Source organism: Diceros bicornis, chromosome 24, assembly GCF_020826845.1.
Source record: "Diceros bicornis minor isolate mBicDic1 chromosome 24, mDicBic1.mat.cur, whole genome shotgun sequence".
NCBI lineage: Eukaryota > Metazoa > Chordata > Mammalia > Perissodactyla > Rhinocerotidae > Diceros > Diceros bicornis.
The window spans coordinates 39574502-39598524 of record NC_080763.1 but is presented as its reverse complement, the minus strand read 5'-3'; the positions used below and the strand labels follow the sequence as shown (position 1 = coordinate 39598524).

The window sequence follows — 24023 nt, the reverse complement described above, 5'->3', positions numbered from 1 at the left end:
CCAGCATGTCATTCTGAGTTTTGAACCAGAATATGGGGGACACTGTCATAGTCCTCTGGCTGCAGGATACACGTGGAGTGTCTCACCCCACTGGACAGTGTGGATGGAGCATGAGGCCTGAGAGTTGTGCAGATGACTATAAAATCGTCTCTGCCTGGATCCTCAGCCTGTGTTCTGCTTTTCCCCACAGCGGAATCCTAACAGCTCCTCATCTCTCTATCACTTGCTCACAGCTATTGTCTTGCTGAGCCACCCTGGGAGGTGGGCAGGGAAGGGTTGCCATCCTTGGGTTCCAAGAGAACACAAGCTTCCTTAACACCACAGAACCGCTTGTGGGGAAGCCAGTATGCCAAGTCTGGCGTGGGGGGGAATTGGAATCTGGCCCTAGCCAATTTCCCCAGCCTCGTTTCTCCTCTCCCCTCCTCTGTGTGATAGAACTGGTTGCTGCTCACAGTCCCAGTCCCATGTGCCCTCTTGTCCTGAGCCTTTGCTCAAGCTTTCCCCTTGCCCTGATTGCCTTTCCAGTCCTAGAGCACTGCTGCATGTTCTCTAGGTCCCTGAACCCCCAGGAGAGTGAAGTGTTCCTCCTCTGGGCTCCTGTAGTGCCCGTGCTTACCCTCTTCACAGCACTTGGCACACTGTATTACCTTTGCTGAGATCCATGAGAGCAGAGGCTGCTTTATTATCCCTTGCAGCCTTTGGGCTTCGGTGAGGGCATGGTGTACATATGTGCTGAGGGAACCAGTGACCTCCTGGTGCCAGCCCAGCTGTCTCTGGGTTGGTCGGGGTGAGTAGCCACAATTGCCACAGTCATGGGAGAAGCACAGATATCTGCACAGCTAAATATGGACTTCTAAACAGATGTTCCTTCAGCCTCACGGTTGGCAAGGTTGGCAGGATAGCAGCAGTATTCTCTCAGCAAGAGGAGAGTTTGCCTAAACTCAGATTCAGGTATCACTGAGTGTTGACCAAGTCCCAGGCACTGTCAAGCACTTTAATTATTTCATTTCCATGAAGGCCCTAAGACATAAACCTTAGTACCTTTTTATAGTTGAGAAAGCTGACAGTGGTTAAGACTTGTTTAGGATCACACAAAGCCAAGTGGCAGAGCTGGGATTAGAACCCTGAGTATTTCCTTTGGGCCCAGGGCAAGTTCAGAAAACTGCTTTGGTCTTAAAAGACAGCAGTGTTGCCAAGGAAAGTCACCCCAGTGTCACCAGTGACCTGGAAAGGAGAATGCCGAAGAGAACAGCCCTCATCTGTGAGGTCAGCGCCTGAGTGACAGCTATCAGAGGATGGCAGGGGGACTCTCCATTTCCCAAATGATGCAGTGGAGCTTTAAGCAGGCTCAAGGTCCCTTAGTATCTGAGCCATGAGAGGCATGAGGCCACTTGTCACAGGCCAAACAGATCCACTGATGTCTGGTGACATCTTGCCCTTGCCCTCTGTTTTTGGTGGGGTAATGTGTTAAGAGAGTAGGTTTTAAAAGATAAGGCCAGCCTCGCAGGCAGTTCTCTCTGACCTGATGAGGTAAAGCTTTGGTGAGGTCTGTGGTTCCTTTGGTGCCTCCAGCCCGAGGGCAGAACTTCCTGAGCGTCTGGATCTTCCGCTAAACAAGAAGCACCCTCACCTCCCCCACAAATCCACTCCCTCACACACATAGGCCCCATGGGAGAGTAGTGTTGATGTTCGGTGCATGCCAGGTACCAAATACTAAGAAGCCAGGAAAACAGTTGCTATGGAAACCATTTTAATGCTAGGAAAATGTTTTCACCCACTGTCCAGGGGAGCTGTAGGGCCTGGCCCACCTCCTACAGGACCTGGGGCCCCTGGGCAGCCACTCACTGAGCCACAGCCCACGCCCCCATTTCTGCTCAGTGTGGGAATGTGTTTGGGATGGTTCTTAGACTGGTCTAATGGTTCCCAAACTTCTGTTTCGGAAGCCACAGCGCCACTGCCAAGGTGGGATGTTCCCCATCTGGCAGTGTTCTGCTCCCCATTGGGAAGGGTAGGGTGGGGAGCAACCCATTTCTGAGCACTGTGTGTCAGGTCTCGCAGTTGTTTTCACACACACAGTCCCATTCCACTTTAACCCATAATCCTGTGATGCATAGGTACTGTCTCCATTTCACTAATATGGGAATTGGGGCTCAGAGAGATGAAGTGACTTGGCTAAGGTCACATAGCTAGTAAGTGACAAAGTTGAGATTCAAACCCAGGCAGTGTGGCTCCAGAGCCCTTGGTGCTTAAAATACAACCCAGTCAAAAGTAACGACAGTTTGCTCTTTTCGTTGCTAAATATTCCCATTGATTTATAAAGTTTCCTTTGGAAAGAAAGTAACAAATGTGCAGTTATAAAGACAAACTCTCAAAGCAACTTTCCTTCCAGCTTTTGGTCTAGAAAGAGATGGCTGGGGGTCGGGGGGGAGAATTATCCAGGAAGTGTGATTGCCAGCACCACCAGTTGCTATAGACAAGCAAGGTGACTTCCACAGATGACTGGATTTTAACAAGTTAATTGCACTGATTCTGCCACTCCTTTTTCTCCACAGTGCTCTCCCTCAGGCAAGATCTGAGGGCAGGTGTGAAGGGAAGAGAGCGATGGTTTGGATTTGGCCAATGGCTTTGTGAAAAGGGAAAGCAGAGGGTAAGACCACGAAAATAACTTGGCTTGCCTCTCTTGGGCATCCTGATGCTAAACTGATAGGACCTCTCCTGGGAAGAGGGTCCCATGTGAGCACGGGTGGGCTCTCAGGCCTGGACGCACAGCACAGGCAAGTCTCAGGGAATTTCTCCAGCCAGTCTGCCCAAGAGAAAGCTCTGCTTTTGTGAACACCACACAAGCCACAAATGTAGTGTGATGGCAGCCAGTGCTGCTGATATTGTGCTCGAGAGCCCTGCCGGAGGCCCAGGACCCATGTTCTGGTTAGCCCGGCGCTGTGTTCACGCCCTTCAGTTTGGAAATGGAGATCGTGATATTCACAAATGACGTTAACACGGTCCCCCCACTCTTCCAGTGCACTTGTCACAACCCCAGCACTCCTACCCTGAGCAGGGACACTGAACCAATTCAGAGATCAGGGTCAGGTTGACATTCCTGTGGAAAAGTGACAATCACTTAGCTTGATCCCTTGGGTCCAAATTCCAGCTGAGGGCAGTATGGGAACCTGGGTCCCTGCCTGGAATTAGAGCACCCTGACATCTGTCTTCACAAAGGCAGAAGAGGGATACAAATCCAGTGTTTGTGTACAAGGACTCGAGCAATCTGCACCCAGTCCTCCCCGTGCACAGTCTGGCTGTCAGCAGACTCACGTTGCAACACCAACAGATTCTAATAAGTCCCTGCAGAATGGAACTGTGATGACAAGAAGGCCTTCAATTAAGGACGTACCCCAAAGGGCAACTGCTCACCCCTGCATTCTCCATTTCCTCCCGCAGAGGGAGAGAGCTTGCTAGCAGTGCCCTGGCCCAACCAGGGCCCCGAGGTCCTGAGGCAGCAAGGTGAGGAAGGTATTAAGGGGCATGCCCAGGTGGATGCACGAAAGCTGCCAGCCAGGGCTCTTGGCCACCAGGCAGTTTCCACAACGGAAATCTCCCCCACTGCCAATTTCCTCGGCTTGCGTCTATTCTTTCCCACCTAACCTCTCGCCGGCCCAGAAACCGAGCAGAAGGGGAAAGAAGCCGAAGACAGCCGTGCAAAACTTGTCTGCTTTGCTCAGCTGGAGTCTATGGCTGAATATCTAAATTCCACTTCCAGGAAGTGTTGGAGATTAAGAGACAGCTTCCTGGTCCCAGAGCCTAGTCCTTCTCGAGCCTCTGTCCAGGTGGGGCTGGTGGCAGAACCCTGAAGGGCCTGCCCTCCAAAAGGCAGGCAGTCCTGGCCCTGAGAGAGGTAGAGGGAGCCCCAACAACTTGAGCTTCATGCTGAAGGCTGAAGGCCCCTTTCCAGACTTTGGCATAAAAGCCTTTTTCCTCAAGTTAAGGGTAAGAAAACACTCCCATCGTGAATCTTTGGAACCACACTGAAGCCCTCACATTCAAGTGGGTCTCAACTGGCCCACACTTCAGTCTGCATCCCCCAGAGTCCAGTCCAACAGCTGGCTGGACTTGATTCTGTTTTATAGCGCTGCTCAGTCCAAGACAGTTGACCTTGAGCTTTTCCTCCCCTACAGAGAGGCACTGCCCCTGTGAAAAGAAACCAGAGGACCTCACTGTTATACAATAGAGTGTCAACACTGGCAGGAACCTCCTCCAGATGAAGAAACAGGCCCAGAGAGGAGAGGTGACCTACCCAAGGTCACAGGGAACGGGGAGCAGAGCCAGGGGTCCTGACTTCCTAGTCCCGAGTTAGAAAGCATTTGATCCTCCATGAAAATAAATACTAAAAATATCGCCAAGTTACCACAGTCCATAATGGGTAGGCCTCATTTCCAGTGACTTTGCCCAAAAGGCTGTACATTTTTTTAACTACAGTCTAAATCGCTTAAAAAATTGAAAAGCCGGAATGGTCCGTTCAGGATGCAGTCTCGTTAGGTGACAGGCTCCACTGCATGGCCTAAAATTAATCAATGTTTATCGGCTGCATAAAGGATGTTGTAGTGGGATGTTTTATAGAGCAGGTAAACGGAAGGGATGGCCGCCTCGGGGAACACGTGGTGGTTCAGGGCCGTGTCCATCTCGTCCACGTACTCCACCTGCAGGGCGATGTTCAGTGCCTGCGACAGGGCTGTGATCTGGATGTGGTCGCACTCCATGGCCATGGGCTCCACTTCCTGCAAAGGCCAAAGTGAAAAAACAGACCCAGTTTAGGAAAGAGGCCTGGCAGAGGACAAGTGAGACGGCCAACCCTGGCTTCCAGGGTCCCAGTCAGAGCCTCACAACAACCCACTACAGAGGAGGAAGGGGGGTGCAGTAAGGAAGGAACAGCTGGAAATCGCTAGAACTGCAAGGCTTAAATCTAGATCTTACTGATTCCAGATCCTTTAGCTATATCTAAGAAGAAGACACTACTTTGAGGAGTCTGGAAAGTGGGGCAGGAATTTTTCAGCTTGGGCTTCCTAATGCACATAATCCAAGAATCTCCAAACAGAAAAGGACTCGGTCATCAAGGGATTTCCAGCTTCAGTGCGTACAGGGGGCCAGGCGAGTGAGTGAGTGAGGCAGGATGCTGAAGAGACAGCGATGGTGGCAAGCTGACAAGTGTGTCCCATCCAACTAGGGCAGCCGCCACTTAGCTCCTGCTGATCGTTGCCCTGCAGGTATAAGGCCTGGGGAGCTGGATCTTCTGACTGTTCCAGAGAAATCCAGACATTCACATGCGAATTGCCCAAAGTGTAAACGTTGGCAGCTCTTCCGGGTAAATACCATACATCATACACAAAACACGTCTGAGGCAAATGTGACTCCCGGGCTGCTTCTCTGCAATTCTGTCAACAGTCCAGTCCAAAGCCGTTATTTCTCAGATGGGAAATCTGAGGCCCAGAGAGGGAAACAGACTTGCCCAAAGCCACACAGTTCAGGCAGCTGCAGGAGGATCTGTTTCTGGCTTGCTAATCTAGTGCTCTTTGAATTGCAAATGCGGACACGACACCCAAGTGCCCCCCGCTGGGGTTGCTGGTGCTCAAGTCTCCTAAGGAGAGAGGGATGAGAACAGAGCCCTGGACTGGGGCTGAGTCCCCACAACCTCAGACCCCGAGGACCTACGTGAGTGCAGAAGTCTTTGAGGTCCATCTCCTCGTCGATGAAGTGGCGGAAGAAGTCTGCACGGTTCCTGATGAAGGCCGAGGCGAGCAGGCGCAAGAACTGCACGATTCGGTCCGAGGAGCTCTGGTCGTTGAACACCTTCAGCAGGCTGGACACCGAGCCGTCCTTCTCCACCAGCTCCACCACACTGTAAAACTGGGCCGCCGGCGTCAGCCAGGCCAGGCGCAGGCCAGACCCGCCCGCCCGCCACGGGAGTCCCGCCACCTGCACGCTCACTTTTAAATCCTCAAGTTGAGACACCAGAATCTATCAATCTGCCATCCACCAAAGCTAAGGAACAGGGTTAGAAGTACTCTGTAATGAGTACCTCAGCCTGGAGTCCTGTCTAGGGAAACGCAGCTGGGGCCTCCCTCCCTCACTGGCGTGGCTGGGATTCTTACTTACAGATTTAGAACTGAGCGTCCTCCAACCCCACCCCCTTCACTAATGGGATCCAGGGGACAGGGGTGGAGAGGGAATGGGGGGAAGGAGGCTGGGGAAGTTCCCAGCCTGAGAGCAGCTGCCCCAAAGGAGGTGCCTCCTCCCAGAGGGAGGGCAGGGCCCTGGGCTCCCTGTGCCCTCAGGTCCCCACAAGCAGGAAGCAACCCTCAGTCCTTCCGCAGCTGGAGGGAGCAAGAGGGGCACAACCCCAGAGCAGCGGGCTGGGAGGGGGCTCCGGCCAGCGCCCACTCCTGTCCGCCCTGCCAGCAGCAAAGGACCTGGTCCCTCCCTCAGCCATCGTGCCCCGGCCAACTCACAGCGTTAAAGAAGTTTCGGAACTTGTGCTCCTCAAAGCCAGCAGCCAGGAGGTCATTTGGGGTCTGCAGTACACGCTCTTTGAACCTAAGGAGAGTAGACTGATGCTTACAGGGAAATACAGGGGGCGCCACAGCGACTGTCAGCTGTCACCCTACTCTCACCCACTGCCCCCTACACACCTGAGACGGTGGGTGTCACTAACAGGTGAAGGACTTGCCTACCTTTCAAAGCACTGCCGCCTGGACCACACCTGACTTGTTCTGTCCTCCCTATTGTGCATAATCCCAGCAGGCGGGTATTACACCCATTTCACAAACGAGGAAACAGAGGTAATCACCACCCACTCCCAGACATGTTGATTCTGACTTTCAAAGGTCTCTTGACTCTGTCCCTCCTTCCTGTCCCCAGGGTTCTGGCCTGCCCTCGCTTCTGGTCCCTTCTCCACAGGGTCGTCCGGAGTGACCTACCACAGCCTTCTTTCTCAGGATACAGCTCCTCAGCACAGACGCCCGGGGCGGAGGGGGTCCCTGCTGAGCTCACCAACCTCATCTCTAGTCCAGTCTCACAGCCCCCTCCTGCCCCACAGCCATTCCATCCATTAGCACCCAACATCCCCTCGGCCAGGGATGCTCTTCTCTGTAGTGTGCTGGTGCCAGTCTGTACCCGCTCACAAGAGCTACTTAATTGTTAAATTCTCAAGAATTTTGCCAGCCAGGTGTTCGACACAGCCATTATTTAAAAAACAAGTTATGTAAATTTACAACTACATAAATTTACTAAAAACAAAGATAATGAATATTCAAAACTCATCATTTCCTAATTACTTGTATCCACGCTCTTGAGATTATCTGTGTCTACTGTGTGTGGATGGAGGAAATACGATCTGGACTACAGCGTGTGTTGTGTCTGTTCCCAGCTCCCTGCTCAGTGACCCCAGGATGTAGCTTGAAAATCAGTCACGACGGGAGTATTTATCTCACAGAAATCGGCTAACACCACACACCAGGCCTCCCACCCCGCGGCCGTTAAACCTTTGCTGGCCTGACACCCTTCAAGACCTCGTCCAGTGCCCTTGCCTGGTCAGTGCTGGATCGCCCCTCTCTGCGCCCACTGCAGGCCCCCTAATGGCACGGCCCCATTCTGGGGCCTGTCCTGGTACTCTTAGGGGGCACAGTGAGGAGCCCCACGCGGCCCCCGGCCCCAGGGTACAATTTAGGAGCAGAGACCAGACACAGACCAAGTGACTGGTCCATGGAGGAAGGGATGCACCCACACGAGAAGGACCAGGTGGAGAGGCTCTGGGGGACCAGCCGGCATGGGCAGAACTGCAGCCCCTCCCCAGGGAAGGGAGACCAGACTCCAAGGACACACGAGGGGGTTTTCACAAGGGACTATGGCCCCACGAGAGGCCTGAGGAGGCTTAGAGACCTTGTGGAAGACAAGAGAGGTGGGCGGGGAGGGTCTGTGGAGTGGAAACATCTCCTAAACCAGAAGGTGGGGCGTTTTTTGCTGGAGGGCAACCTGCCCTCTGGCTGGGCCCAGCTGTATCTCAGTCCGACCTGGCTAGGGCAGGTGTGGGAATGAGCACTGTGCTGGGAGTCGCAGCCCTGCTGTTAAGTCGTTTCCGGCTTTGGGCCGCTGGCCCCTGTCTACGCAGTGTGGGTGATGGTAACGCACCTCCAAGGGGGTGCCGTGAGGGCCCCTCTGCTCACTTTCTCCGTGCGAGGCTGTGATGTGCACAGCTCTGCCCCTGGCTCTCCTGCCCCTACCCCTCTTCCTCCCCCGCCACCCGCCCCTGAACCTCCACCGCATTCCCACATTCACTCCTCCCCAGTGACTGCTGACCCCACTGTGCCCGGCACCGGGGACACAGAAAGAGTGACCACAGGCCCAGCCAAGTGGGGGCAAACACCCAGGACTCACACCCCACGAGGCGAGGGAAGGAAGGAGGGCGGCATCGGGACTCGGAGCGCAGGCTCTCTCGGCTGCACACCAGTTTTAGTGCGACCTCGGGCAGGTCGTATAACCTTCTCGGGGCTCAGTTTGCCCAACTGTAAAATGGGGGTAACACCAGCCTCGTACATCCCATGCCCACCAGACACCCCTGCTCGGATGCTCCCAGACATTTCAGACTCAGCATCGCCAAATGGAGCTCCCGATCTTCCCTGCCCCGCTCTGCAGCGAGTGGCTTCTCCGTCCTGAGAACTCAGGCCAACACCCGGCAGTCATCCTGGCCTCCTCTCTCGCTCACGCTTGTGCACCGCGCACCACACCCGAGCGTGCCAATCCTGTCCACGCCACCGCCCCAGGTGTCTGGAATCCGACCACGTCCCTCCACCTGCTCAGGCCACCATCATCGTTTCTCTCCCCTGGGTCTCTTCCGAGCGCGTCCCTGCTGCTCCCGCCCGGCCCATCCCCCACGTGGCAGCCAGCAGGTCAGGCCCCTTGCTCTGCTCACACCCTCTGTGGCTCCATCTCATTCGGGATGAAATTCAAGGTCCCTATAAAGGCCTACGAGGCCCTACATGACCTGCCCCCTTACCTCTCCAGCCCTTACTTAAAACCGCACCCCCCCGACCCCTGCACAGCCTGGCCTCCGCCCTGCCTGGTTGTTCCCCACAACACTTGGTACCATCGGGCACATCAAACACTGTTCATATGTCCTGTCCATTTCTCCCGTCAGGATGCAGGCTCCCCGGGCGGAGATTTGTCTCTTATTCACTGCTGCATTCTCAGGGCCTACAACATGGTCTGCGTGTGGCACCGGGCTGGGTGAGGGCTGGATGGAGGGACAAAGGGTGGGGGTGAAGGTGAGAACAGAGCTTGCTGGGCTGGTACAGAGACAGGGTCTGGGCTTTGCTAGCATCACGTTGCTGAGTCCGCATGACAACCCCCTGAGCCATGCAAAATTATCCACCTTCCACAGACGTGGAAACTGAGGCTCAGAGAGGTCTAGTCACTTGCCCAAGGTCACACAGCAAATAAGCAAGAGAGTGAGGTCTGACCTCAGAGCCCAGGGCCTCTGTGTGGCACAACTCTGGGGGACAACGGTGGCGGGCAACTGCACCGTACTGTCTCGATCCCCAAGGGCTGTGGGGAGGAGAGTGACTTGAGATACTGAGTCTCGGTCAAAAGGGGCTCAGCCAGTTTGTCACTCAGGAAATGATACAAATGGCTCATTCAAAATCAGGAACAGGTGGCATAATCTCTACCTGCTCTGAGGGAGGCTAATTTTGAGAGGAGATGATGGCCCCCACCCAGCGGTTCTCAAGCAGGGCTGACGTTTTTACCCCAAGGAGACACTTGGCAGTGTCTGGAGACACTTTTGACGGTCATGACTTGGGGAGGGGGTGCTACTGGCATCTAGGGAGTGGAGGCAGGGATGCTGCTAAACACCTGCAATGCACAGGACAGCCCCCCAACGAGAAGACGCAGCCCAGAAGGTCAGCAGTGCCGCTGTTGAGAAATCTGCCTTGGCAAAGGGTTTCTGGCCCAGGGACCATGATCAACCCCAAGTGCCCTGTGACCCGTGGCCACTCTGCACCATTCTCGGAGTGTGCGTGGGGCGTGTGTCTCTGACGAGGAAGCCCATGGCCTTCATCAAATCCTCTAAGGGCTGTGAGACCCCCAAGTTAAGAAGCAGGTCTCTCAGCTCCTTGCTACTCAAAGTGTGCGCTGAGGCCCAGCAGCAGCGGGGGCATCTCCTGGGAGCTTGAGAGAAATGCAGAATCTCAGGCCCCGCCTAGACCCACTGAGTCGGGATGTGCATCTTAACAAGATCCCAGATGCTTTGCACAAATGGTAAAGTACGAGAAACCCTGAACCAAGCCCAAACACGAAGGCCTAACGGAGGATCACCATGGGGAGCAGCTGCTGGACGAGATCTTCTCCGGCACTGACCCTGAGATCCAGGCCTGACCAGGCACACACCTGGGTTACTCACACTCAAAACCAAGGCCGGCTGAAATGACTCAGAACAAGCGGGCAGAGCTTCTTCCTTCGTCTGTTTTCTTTTTGGAGCGAGTCTTCACGAATGCACCCACTGTGCCCCGCCCAGGCTAACGCAGACCAGGGGGCTGGAAAGCCTGGAAGGGCACTGGTTCCACCCCCGGCCCCTTGGCTGCCCCCAACTCCACCACAGCAGGCAGCTGGCATCCCCCACATCAGTGCTGCGGCCGGGCAGCTCTCCAGCCCCCTCCCCGGGTTACGCAGGCCATGCCGAGGAAAGACCCCAGGGAGAGCCAGGGCCACCGCAGCAGAGAACACAGCCTCGGAGCCAGGGAGCCCGCCCGGCGGCCCTCGGCCCGCAGCCCCACTCACCTGAGGATCTCTCTGCTCTTCCCCAGCAGCGACTCCAGGTAGGCGTAGCCCAGGGCCCGGTAGAAGCAGTTCCCGTCCCCCTTGGTCTTGCGGATGGCAGTGAACCTTTTGCTGAGTTCCTGCGGGGGAGAGAAGGGAACGTGGACGTCTGTGACAGCAACGCCCCCTCTGTGTCGTGTCGTGTCCTGTCAGGGCCGGGCCCACCTCCCCCAGGTAACACTCCTCCCTCCTCTCAGACTGGCTGCCCCTTCACAGTCTCCTGACTCTCATTTGTCCCACAAAAATAAAAATACGCCGAGTGTGACCTGTGTGTCCGGCACTGAGGGTCAGTGGTGATGGGACCACGGCCCTGCCCTCAAGCAGCCTACAGTCTGGGGGGCAGATAGACAGTGGGGCGACGGGGACAGGAGGACGGGGAAGCTGTGGTGCCGCGGAGCAAGGCTGTTCACACCAGGCTTCAGAAGCCCGGGAAGGCTTCCTGGAGGAACAGTGCTGAGAGGAGAAGCGGCGTGTGAGGGGGTGTGGCTGGGCGGAGGGCCAGGGGCTGCAGAGTTGGGAAGGGGCACCACCACGCAGTCTGGCCAGTCCTTCACACGTTTCTCAAAAGGCGTGGCCCTCCCCACAGTGGCCCTCAGGCTCGGCTCCTAGCTGTCGATTTCCCTCTGAAACGGCCTGGAGTCGCCTCTGCTGCCTCATGGGGTTCCAGTCAGGGTTTTGACGGCAGAACCTGGTTTTCACGGGGTCGGGAGTCCCCGCTCCCACCACCAGCAACAAAAGGCTCGGAGCTGACCGGGCCCAGCCCAGCGCGGCAGGAAAGGACGTGCTCCTCGGAAACCCTGCTCTCATCTCCCGAGAGGGCTCAGGGGACACGAGGGTCACCGTGCCGCCCAGCCGCGGCTCCTGCCCCAGGAAGCGCTCCCTGCAGCCACGGGGGACAGGCAGTCCTGCCAAGGAGCAGAGAGGCAGAGGCGTGCTGCCCCGGAGAGGGGGCGTGCCCGGGCTCCTCCTGCCTCCTGCCGGCAAAATCCCCTTTCCGGAGCCCAGCGGGAGCGGCCTTGCCTCCTGAGAGGCGCCCTGGCAGCGTGGTCACACAGGCAGCTCACGGGATCACGCTGCCGGTCCAAACCCCAGCTCGGCCCTGCACCAGCTGTAGGACCGTGGGCCTGCCGTTTCATTTCCGCGCCTCGGTTTCCTCAGGCATAAAATGTGGGTAATAAAAGTACCGACCTTGCCGTGTTGTAATGAGGTGTCTGTGAATCAATAAAGCCCTTAGTGCCTAGCTTTAAAAAAAATTGCTATTTTTTTTTTTTTGCATCTAAAGGATTTCTCACTAAAGCAAATGCCTAACATCAAAACATTCGGGGAGCCCTTCAACTTGCCCAGGAACCTGGTCCAAGCCCTAAGCCATTTTTGTGCCTTCAACACGGCACCGTCTTCTCCGCTCCCAGCTCTAGCTCGTTAAATCGAGGGTCCTCTCCTCCCTGCCCCCCGCCTCACCTGGATTTTCCTCTGGTAAATCCTGTTTTCAGGATGATCCCGGAGAATTGAGAGAATGTCACATTTTTCTGATATTAGATTGAAAGATGTTTCACTCTAAAAGATAGAAAGAAGCAAAGCTGTGACAATTTCAAAAGCAACTGACGGGTTTCACCACGTAGAAAGCCTCTGAACTGCTAGCTACACGACACAGTGAATGTCACCTTCCCCCAAAGGCATGTGGCAGTACGTTACCGGCGTCCTGGGTGCCAGGTTCCCCGCACAGGGGGTCAGGGCCGGCCCCGTCCTGTGGGGGTGTCATCTTGTAACTTCCGAACAGATTCGTTTTATAGAATATACCTCACACTTAGTGGACCTTCTGCTGGGGTACGATATGTCCCTTTGTCTCCGTCTGTCCTTCCCATCTCACCCATCGTTCCTTCTTTTATTCATCCAACAATTACCAAACGTCCCACGCGCGCCAAGCACTGTTACGTGCTGGAAACAGAGGCCAGAACATCTGCCCCCCAGCAGGGCTCACAGTCTGGGGGGAGACCGTAATGACGCGGGGTCATCAGAAGAGGCCACACCGTGCGGGACATGGGGTGAGGCCCCCTACAGTGGTCCGGGGGTGCCAGGGAAGGTCTCACGACCCGAGGTCATGGAGCAGGCAGGGTGGGGCGGCGCCTTCGCGCCCCGCCTACCGGTGCAAGTTCACGCCGCAGCCCAGCTCCAGCCCAGGTCAGTTCTGACCCCGAGTCAGGGCCTCTGGGGGGGCTGAAGAGGAATCATCTGGCAGGGAGGAGGAGTGGCAGGGGAAGCTCCAGGAAGGCACAGGAGCCAGCTCTGCTCCGACAGCCAGCTCCCTGCGGCCCCGTCTCTGCCCTGTGCTTTTCCTGCCAGACTCAGGGCTCAGACAACTGGGGGACGGACCCCTGCCTCCAGCTTGCCCCCGGAGCAGCTCTGATTTCAGCAGGAAAATAGTGTAAGAGAAATCGGTGTTAAAGCCACTCGGAGTTTATAGTCTAAAATAAGTGGCCCGGGTACCTGCATACAACCCAAGGAGACAGTTTTTATGCAAGAGTGCACAGCTGAAAGGTGACAGTAACTGGGGTTTTCGTAAATGGAAACCTAATTTTCCATGAGTTTACTGCTGTCACCTTTGACAAAGCTGTCACCAGAGCTCGCCACTTTCACTTTATGCCTGCGACCGCAGGGCCTCTCCCAGGGGCCTCTCAGCCTCTGCACTGACTAGATAATGACCTCGACCCAATGCCATCATGCTCGCAGAGGAGCCTCTGATGTCACAAACTCCCTTCCATCTGGAGAAACGTCTGGATTTTAATGATTAGATTTCTCCAAAGCCCAGCGCCAGAGGGAGAGCACGGGGCCACGAGATCACACGATGAGGTGGAAGCAGCTCCACATGGGACAGACTCCAAACTTCTGACAGTGAGCCTCTCTGGCCCCGATTCCCACACCCAGCATCCAGCACAGAGGACAGGCACTGCGACTGGGAAGGGGCATTTCTGGGGAGTCTGGATGCCCCTACCCATCAAAGTCTCCAAAGCCACAAAGGCCTCCCTTGGCACAGGACAGCTTGTCTAACCATCCGAGACCTTCCATTCACCAGTCTGATTCCCCCAGGCCCATCACAGGGCCTAGAACAGAACAAGCAATGAGATGTTTGTTAAATGAATGAATAAAAGCCACCTCCTCCATGAAGCCTCCTTGGTTTCCTCACCCCATCTGAGTCAGGCTTGGGCTCTCTCTTGAACTCATACTTTATTTCTTTTCTCCCTGCCTGGTGGTCCCAATCATGCCCTCCCTGGATTTGAGGGATCAGGGCAACTTCTCAGAGGAAAGCCTAGGAGTGAAGAAGGATGAATTTGTTGTTCCAAAGAACAGGAGGAAAAGTGTTTCTAAAAGAGGGAACAGAGCATGCAAATGCTTGGGGGTGGGGGAAAGGATTCCAAGGTTTGCTTCTGGAAGCTTCCATCCTATACCTACCCTTCTTCCTTTGCAAAATTAAGTCAGCCTCAGGTTCCTTCCCCACTCCCAATCTGACACTACAGTGGCAGGCTGGCAGAACAGTGGGAAACCATCAGGAGGACTCAAACAACCGTTCTGGGGCAGACGCTGTGGGCTGCTTTCCCATCAACCACTACCCATGTCTTCCCTACTTAAGGAGTTCCTACTGTACTCTGGGCAACACGATGAAAAATGCCCTGGTTAAGTCATGACAAGCCTAACCTCTTCCTCCATGATTTTCCTAGCCTCCCTTGCAGCTATGGGCAGCCAACTGACCAGGGCTGGCCAACCAGATCCATGAAAAGTCTGCTGGGAACTTCTGGGAAGGCTTTTGGTTTTGGATTTTGGTTTTGGATAAAACTAACAGAGATGGCATGTCCTATTCCTTCCTCCCTCTTCCTGCCTTTAATGCAGATGCAGTGTCTACATTACAGCAGCCATCCTGTGACTATGAGGTTGAAAGCCAACACAATGACGACGGTTGACGATCTGCTGCAACCCTAAGCCCAAGAAGTGTGAAATAACAGCAAGGGTCATTACTGTGCACCTACTATGTGCCAGCTCTGGACAGAGGCTTACATATCCCCATGACCTCATTTAGTCCTCACTAACAACTATCATACCCATTCTACTGACAAGGTCAGGTCCCTCGTGCCAGGAAGTGATTTAATGCTGGTCTGTCCGACTCTGAAGCCTGTGGAAATTCTATCAAGCCAAACTGCTAGGCAGACAGGGCTCAGAGTCCAGGAGCTCTCGAGGGACCAAGGCCGCTAGACCTCACAGGAACACTGTGTGCAGGGCAGTCTGGGGCCTTCTCACCATCAGGCTGGGTCCCAGCCTCCCACCCTGCAGCTCCCCCCAGCCAGCAGACAGCGGGCCCCCATCCAGCTCGGGGCTCAGTGCCCACAGCAGTGCCCCAGTCTGAGAGACGCTCGTCACACGTGGAACGAGAGACGATTTATAGGTGATGTCCGGACATGGTTAAAAGACATCAGGAACAGCTGGAGGGAAAGTTATTCTCTTTTCAATTTCCTTCAAGCCTACTAATCGTGCCAAGGACAGAGTCGGCTTCGCGTGTACCTCTGACTCCTTTCCACTTCGCTGGTCTCTTTTGAGCAGTGAACAGGCCTCGGACTTGGAGACTACAAGTGATCCATTTTCATTTGCATGTTTTTTAACTTCAAACGAGCCAGCTTTATTCACTTCAGTGGCATACTTATAAAAAGTTAACACGTTTTGATCTATTCTAAATCATGGGAGATTTACATCATTGACATAAGTAACAATTGCTGGTGTACGGTTCATTTTGCACTCATACTGCGTGCTAATAAAGCAGATATCCAAGGACCCCCCCCCATGTTTCAGAATTAAAAATCCTCCTCTCTGCCTTGAGGGGACGGCAAGATGACAAACAGATAATATTTAAAAACAGCAGGTGTACCCGCCCTACGACATCCTTCTCACTCCTTCACTCCCGGTCTCATCTCATTCCCAAGTCCCATCATTCAGCTCACTAACAAAAAGTCTTGTTTTCACAGACAGCTGACTTAAAATGATGGCTCGGGTCTTTTTAAACGATGGACTCAGTAGTAGTACAATTGTATTTAATGCTGCTCGTGCTTGGACGGCCCCAAGCAGAAAACAAGAAAATGGGGGATGCCACGGGGCGGGGTGGGGGGGGAGGGTGCGGCCCAGAGAAGGGCAGAAAGTCAGTTTCATTTAATGAGCAGTTTCTGAGATGATGTCAGTGGAGGAGTAGAAGGGAGTTTAAGGAATTAATCTTCAATACGCAGAGATAAGTTCTTCAGTGCAGAAGACCACCATCCACAGCCACAGAGAGAATATTAAAGGGGGATGAGGAAGGGGGAACGCGTCATTTGTCAGGGAAGCCTGTCTCAGTTCTCCACGAGCCCTCGGAAGACCAACTTGGCCTTTTTTTTTTTTTTTTTTGTGAGGAGGACTAGCCCTGAGCTAACATCCAATGCCAATCCTCCCCTTTTTTTCCTTGAGGAAGACTGGCCCTGGGCTAACATCCATGCCCATCTTCCTCCACTTTATATGGGACGCCGCCACAGCATGGCTTGACAAGCAGTGAATCCGTGCACACCCGGGATCCGAACCTGCGAACCCAGGGCCGCCGCAGCGGAGCACGCGCACTTAACCGCTGTGCCACCAGGCCGGCCCAAACTTGGCATTTTGGATGAATTTACTTATGCTATTTAAAACAGTCAATTTAAAGGAAATATACTAAACAGCACTCAAGGGGCCTCTCAGCTGGTGAGGGTGGTTCACGGGACCCGCTGCCAGCAGCAGCCTCTGCAAGGTATTCCGTCCACTTTTTCCCTCCATCCCTGTTCCCACCCCTCCATCCCCCACCATCTACAGGTAGTGCCCATAGTATGGCTTTCCATATGTATCTTTTTTTTTTATTGTGGTAAAATATACATAACAAAATATACCAACTTAACCGTTTTAAGTGTAAGTTCAGTGAGTTCAGTGGCATTAAGTACATTCACATTGTTGTGCAACCATCACCACCATCCACCCCAGAACTGTTTCATCATCCCCAACGGAAACTCCCCAGTGAACACTAACTCCCCATTTCCTCTCCCCCGCCCAGCCAGGGGCAATCAGGCTTCTACTTTCTGTCTCTAAGAATTTGCCTATCCTAGGGACCTCATCTAAGTGCAACGTATTTGTCTTTCTAAAAATACAGTTATTTTACATCTGCATGTGTTTTAAATGCGCACACTGGCTATTCTATAGATATCAAGGTTTTTTTTCCCTTTACTCACGACTCTTTAAGATCTACCCCTCCTGACATATGGATCGGGGTCGGCTTCCTCCACCCCCAGGTGATGGAGCCTTGGGTCGGCTCCAGCGCCCCCCAGTGGTCGCAGGTGTGTTTATCAGGCACCTGGGAGCCAAGTGGGTTTCTACCTTGGCCCCTTCAAGTCCCTTGCTGACCCGCCTCCAGAGTGACCCAAGTCAGCCCGAGGTGGTCCCCACCCCCCTCCCCACCAGCAGGGCCCTGGTCACACCCTGGGGAAATACTAGAGTCTCCAGCTCCGGGGAGAACCTGGGCACGGCCTCAATTTACCAGCCACAAATCAGGAACAATGCTCTGGGTTTGATCTTGCTGACTCTAACCGGTGGTTTGTTTTTTAAATTATGGCTGAAAATTTCCAGGATATTATGGGGAAAGGACAGACAGGCCACGTTTGACAATGCCCTGTCAGCCCTACTCAAGCCACCTGAAAGGATTTTAGCCTTTAATTGCTGGTTTGCAAATAGATGCTAATTAATTAAGTCAGGCAGGTAGCACCTCTGTTTGGAAACAGCTTCTAGCAGGTTCAGTGGAGGAATATATTTCAAGGTGAGAAAAGGACATTTCTTCCATCACTGGCTCTTCCTCAGCCACCCTGGGGACTGGCCCGATGCACTAACTAGTGGACTCGGGGTTCAGACCAGGTCTGAGTCCTCGCTGGCAGCCACACTGGTCCACAGAGGTCCAGCCACATTGGTTCGAAGCCCTGAAGCTTCCGGTAAGGATGTCTCCAAGCGGAGCCGGGGAGCGGTGCCACGCCAGGGCGACACAGGAGCTCCTGTCCCACGGCTGCTGCGCCCCCGCCCGTGGGAACCCCACGTGCCAGCACCGTGCAAGGATCTCCAGGTACCCCCAGGAGACGGGGCCGGGGGGGTGACAAGGAGCTGCAGGACGGGGAGGGGCCAAGCTGAACGCAGTGGGCTCTGGCGGCTCAAGGCCTGTCCCATCACACGACGTGGGACCCCAAGCCAGATCCCTGCCCCTCCCGTGAGCTCTCGGTGGGCCCTCCTCACAGGGACCGCTCGGGGCGTGAACCCAGCCTCTCCGGGCTTTCATGCGACGAGAAATATCAGGAGGATGAAGCTCCGCAAGCACAGGTCCCTTGTCACTTCTGTCCACGGGGGCACCCCCAGCGCCGGGAACAGCAGCTGGCGCCCAGCAGGCGCTCAGTACTCGCTCGTCGACTGAACGCAGGCCCCTCTGCTGGGCACGTCCTGGAGGCCAGGTGCTGCGGACCATCTCACTTCAGCCTCGCAATATTTCTGCTTTACCAATGGAAACTGAGGCGCAGAGAGGTCAAGCCACTTGCCCGAGGTCACACAGTGAGGCAGTCTCAGGCAGGGGCTTGGACCCTGGTCACCCAGCACATCAAAGGTATTCTGCACCCACTCACCCTCCAGGAAGAGAATCCACCCGGCCCTCGCCTGTGCCCTACTGTCACTTCCTGATGACTCCTCAACAGCCAGGCCTCGGGCTCATGGCTCTGCCTGCAAACCCCGCTTCAACGTACCCCTCAGCGCATCTGTGCACACCCCCTGGGCCGGGCTCTGAGGTGCTGACGGGCCTCTCACGGGCCCCCCGGGCCCCAGCGGGCAATGCCGGCCCTCGGCCAGCCCGAGCTCCCTCTCCTGACAGGGCTGACCCCGGCTGAGTCAGCCTTGTTAACCAGGCCCAGCCCCCCGAAGCCACAACTCCCCGCTGGCTGGACTCCTTCACAGCAGAGGCTCACCCGCCAGCAGCACAGGGTCCAGAACCCGGCCAACCTCCCCTCTCAGAAGGTCCTCGTCCCTTCCGGAGGCCCCCACAGCGGGCTGTTGCAGGGGCTGGAGGGAAATGCCCTTTTAAATGTCTACCCTAGGGTATGATGTAAAATATACGAATATGTGGAACGATCAAAAATGTTTTATTGATGACTGATTGAAAATGTCTGGAGGCCAAAGATCTAGGGGAGACCTAGTGCCCTGAATCAGTTTCCTACTGTTGCCATAACAAACTCAGTGACTTCAAACAACACAGATCTATTACCATGCGTTTCTGGAGGCCCAAGGGGAAAACCCATCTCAGTACCTTTTTCAGTTTCTAGAAGCTACCTGCATTCCTAGGCTCAGGATCCCTTCCTTCCACTGTCACGTCTCCTCGTCTCTCTGACCCTCCTGCCTCCCCCTTATAAGGACCCTTGTGATCACATCATTAGCTCACCTGGGGAATCTCCCTTCTCACATCCCTGAACTTTGTCACACCTGCAAAGTCCCTGTTGCCATGTGAGGAACTCCAGTCACAGGTTCTGGGGATTAGGACGTGGACATCGTTGGGGGCCATCACTCAGCCACCCACATGCCCCTTCTCTGCTGCTCAGCTCAGGAAATGCGGAAGAACCTGCATCTGGGCCCCCACCCCCTCCTTGCGTCCCTGTTGTTGGCTGGCCTTGTAGAGACCCTGAACTCAGACGCCGGCCCCTCCCACTGACACCTGGACCCACACAACATCCTCCTAATGGACCCTCAGCTCCTTTCAGGCCCTGACCTCCCCTGGAGCTCTGGCCTCAAGCAGCCACCAGCCACCAGGATGTCTGACCAGCATCCCCGAATTACTGCCCCTAACTGCTCTCTCGCTCCACCTGCCCAGGCGTCCCCAGCCCCCCCAAAAGGCCCCTCCATCCAGCCAGAGATCACGACAAAGCCCCGGGAGTCCTCTTCCACTGCTCTCTTCCCCCAACGGCTCTGTTCCTGGGTCCAACCTGAGCCACCACCATCTGCCCCCAGGGAGGCTGCAACAGTGTCTGCCCAACTGACCTCCTGCCCCCAACCGCACCCTCCTCCCCAGCAACCAGGGCAGGCTGGTTAACATGTAAACCAGACCAGGGCACGCCCTCCCTCAATTCCTTCCAGTGGCTGCCCTCACTTAGGAAAAGACCCAACCTTTGATGACAACCTCCCAGGTCCTATGCTGTCCAGCCTTGCTCACCTCACTCTCTCTGAGCTCCAGCCACAATGACCCTCTCTGTCTTCCTCCAACAAGACACAGCCATTTCTACCTCAGGGCCTTTGCACATGCTGTTCCTGCTGTCTGGAATGCTCCTCTGGCTCTTCACATGACTCACATGATGTCACCTCCTCAGAGAAGCGTTCCCTGACCACCATGTCTAAAGCTGCCCCTCCCCCACCCTATTGCCTTGACTTGTTTTATTTCTCCAGCACATTCTCTGACATGTAGGTTCACTCATTTACTTGCATTCTGTCTGCTTCCCTCCACTAGAATGTCAATGCCATGAGCACAGGGACCTTGCCTGCCTGTCACAACCAGTTCCCCAGTGCCTAGCACACAGTAATGCTTCAAAAATGCATCCTGAGTGGATGAGTGGAAAAATGGATGAGCGGGTCTCGGACTCCAGCCTGCTACCTCCAGCCCTGTGTCCACTCCATCAACAGAGAGATCATCCAAGCCAACCATCTTACTTGTCAAAAAAATGTTATGGTTCCCCCCACTGGCAGAATAAAACTCAAACCCCACAGCGCAGCACGTGAAGCCCTTCACAGCACATTCTGACCTCACCTACTAGACTTGTCTCCTCCCTCCCTCAAGCTCCCTGCATCCACACAGATGCTCTCCTTTCCCAGAATATCCCATTCTTAACCATGTTTCCATGGCTTTAAGCATGCTGTCCCACCCTGCCTGGAATGTACTCTTCCCCATATCCTCCCTGACCACTCTTATATATCCTTCAACATCCCATTCAAAAAACTCCCTTGGGAAGCCTTCCTGACATTCCCTACACCCTCAGAGTACACTGACTTCCTGCTGTGCTTCCAAAGCCCTTGGGCAGGCCTCTTAGGCCCTGACCAGTAGCTCAGGAATTGCTTGTGTCCAGCTCTGTCTTGACAACAGGCAGTGAGCTCCTAAAAGAGGACAGCTTCTTGTCTTTCTCATCAGCGTCCTGTACAGGGCCGACAAGGGTGCCTACTGGGGGCTTGTCTGACAAATAAAAGAGCCACCCCAGAAGGGTCCTGCGGTTTTCCTGTTCACACCTGACACTCATTCATTCACCGAATGTTAAACGCACTTTGAGTGAGCACGAGACCACTCCCTACCCACGGCCCCCGCCAGTGGGGGCCCCAGGCCCGGTCCTCGTCCTGGCCTCTGCTTCCCATGGGGCTCTGTGTCTGCTACCTGGGACCCTTCCCCACGCTTAGCCCAGCGACTTTAAAATGGGAAAGGAAAGGAGACGCTGTATTTTCTGTGGACACTCTCTTCTGCCCGCCACACACCCAGTCACCACCATCCACACCACGCAGACTCAACACAAGAAACCACCACACAGCCCGGGGCCCAGCACGGTTCCATGGCAAACAGTAGGTGCTCAATAAATGCTGGGTGACTGGAAGAGAACAGACGCTGCACAGCCCCCGCCTCCCCCATGATTCCCAGGCAGACATCCTCTTTAGTGGGTTAACCCCTTCACCCTCTCCTAGGCACGCCAGCCTCCCCTGACGGGGTGAGGGCTTGGTGTTTTGACCCCATCTGCCCCCTAACTTCCAGTCTCATGAGTATTCAGGGAAGACGGGAAGGTGGAGCCAGAGGCCTCACTGGGCAGCACAGAGGCTGGAAGTTCAGGTCCCAGCCCCCACCGCCCCTGCCATGCTCTCAGTGACCCAGCGGTGGCGGGAAGGCATGACAGCCTCAGCTCAGGGCAGCTAAACACATTATTAGCCCAGCTCCTGCCACTCCCTAGTGAGCGATGCAGAAACACCTGGGCCCCCTTCCAGGAGCAGCAGAGCCAGGTAAACCCTTGGGCACTAGGAAGAAGCAGGAAGCTGGAGCTTCCAGATGCCTCGGAGGCCCTCAGCCACGCCCCAGCAGCAGGCTGGTTTGTCCAGGACAGCTCGGCTCGGATGACCTGGCTGCCCACGTCACCCTCACAATGTGCCAGGCCATGAGCAGGCTTTGACCCACACCCCAGGCCAGCAGCACCCTGCAGTGGTGACCCATTTCCCGGCCTAGACATGGGAGGGAGGAGGCCAAGCGTGAAGAACCAGGCCCCTGTGCACACCCATTCCCAGGGCTCTGTTATCACAGGAAAAGCCACGGCCAAGCACTCCACACACATCATCTCATGTGGTCCTCACAGCAGCCCACTGTGCAGATGTGCAAAACAGGTGGGGAGGGGAAGGGACCACCCAAAGCCTCTCAGCTGTCCATGGGGCGGAGGTGAGATTTAAACTCAAGGGGGTGAGACCACAAGCCAGGCCCCACCCCTTACACTCTCTAGACTCCCCGGAGCACGGGGCTTTTAGGGTGAAGGGTTTTAGGCGGTCATCACTCCAGTTTCCTGCAGATTGCCTGACCCCCTCCCCCGCAACCTGGAAGGTAGACTGACCCAACACAAAGAGCACTGGACTGGGAGTCCAGAGCCTCGAGTTCAAGTCCCAGGTCCACCACAACCAGTCCCAGTCCCTTCCCTGTCTGGGCCTCAGTTTCCCCACTTGGCCACGCCCAGGGTTTGGCCTGGCTCAGGGGGTCTCTGGGGCCCTTTCTGCTCAGACAGGACTCTGAATCAGGGGTTCTTCTAGTCTTTGCTTTGCCTGTACCCCTAATTTACGTGCCTCACAACTTGAGACAGCCTCTCCATGTGGGACCTAACTCCAAACACCTTCTGTTGCCGTGCGGGACAGAGAGAATGTCCAGCGACCCGGCCACCCCGCCACCGCCTAGGTCCACTGGTGGGGCTTGGAGGGGGTCTCTGATGGCTGAGCCCTCGGGTAGGTGGGCCCGTGAGCTGCCGAGTGGAAGGCTACTTAACAAAGAGGGGGCAACCTTAAGCCCTGGAGCCTCCCTGTCCCCGCTCCCGTCGAGAGCGCCTACCTTGAGCCGTCGGGGCGGCACCGTCGGGGACACCGGGGACGAGCGCGCCCGGGGCGGGGGGCTGGGCTGGGTCCTCTTCGCTGTGCGTCCTCGGGGGACGGCGGGGCGCGCCCCGGGCGCTGCAAGGCATTCCGAGGAAAGACCGGGACCCCAGCATGCGTCCGGACTCAGTACTCCCAGTGGTCCGAACGCCGCGGGCCGGGCGCTGGGGGCTGTGCCTTGCGCCCGAGCCCCGTCCCGCGAGTGCACATGCGCGCCGGCGGCGACCCCCGCCCACCGCGTTCCCCTTCCCACTCCCCCTCCTCCTTCCCCCCACGACCACTGACCATAGTGACCCGAGCTGTCGGGCCAGGTCCCGCCCCAGCGAGGAGCGATCCGGTGCGGGAGGGCGCCGCGGGAGCCACTGGCTGGCTCCGCTGTTGGGTTGGGCGGCGGGGGCCTCGAGGGCGTGGGGGCGAGCGCAGAATACACCCGACCGCTCCGCAAACCAGAGGTTAGACGACCACTGTGTCCCAGCAAGACACACGCCCCGCGATTGACGTCTGAAGCGGGCAATCAGAAGCCGGGACACAGGACGTCACAGAAAGTAGGTGGGACTTCACTTGCCTTCAGCCTATGCTTTAGGGTCCGTTTGACAGGATACCGCCCCCTTTTAAAGACAAAGAAAGCTTTTAACTAGCAAAGGAGTTAGCCCAACCCAGAAAGACAGGTCTTCATTTGTAAAGGCTGAAGGGCTTTTGACCAAAACTGCAAATTGAGGTCTTCTGAAAGATTAGCTGGCCCTCATTAATTCCTAAACAAGATGGCATAAATGTAGTTTGCTCAAGATCAGAGGACAGGCGCTTAGGGAAATACACGTCCAATAACATTGTTACCCGCCTGCCCTTGTGTAGCTTCTAAATAATAATTTACCCCCTTCCAACTCATGAATCAGTAGATTGCCAGCTACCCAATTAATGTTTTGTTGAATGAATGAATTTCCAGGATCGTTGATGCTGTGCCTCTGGAA

The 24023-nt window shown here is 55.4% G+C and overlaps 1 protein-coding gene across 1 annotated transcript; it reads right to left on the bottom strand.

Moving 5' to 3' along the window:
- Positions 1–1733: 1733 nt before the first annotated feature.
- On the bottom strand, positions 1734–23524 carry OTUB2 (OTU deubiquitinase, ubiquitin aldehyde binding 2). The gene is made up of 6 exons (XM_058567608.1): positions 23341–23524; positions 12319–12414; positions 10822–10940; positions 6501–6585; positions 5704–5898; positions 1734–4772 (listed from the first exon to the last, which is right to left on the bottom strand). The coding sequence occupies exons 1-6, from the start codon at positions 23341–23343 to the stop codon at positions 4566–4568; spliced, it is 705 nt and encodes a 234-aa protein (XP_058423591.1). The 5' UTR covers positions 23344–23524; the 3' UTR covers positions 1734–4565.
- Between the last annotated feature and the right edge of the window lie 499 nt (positions 23525–24023).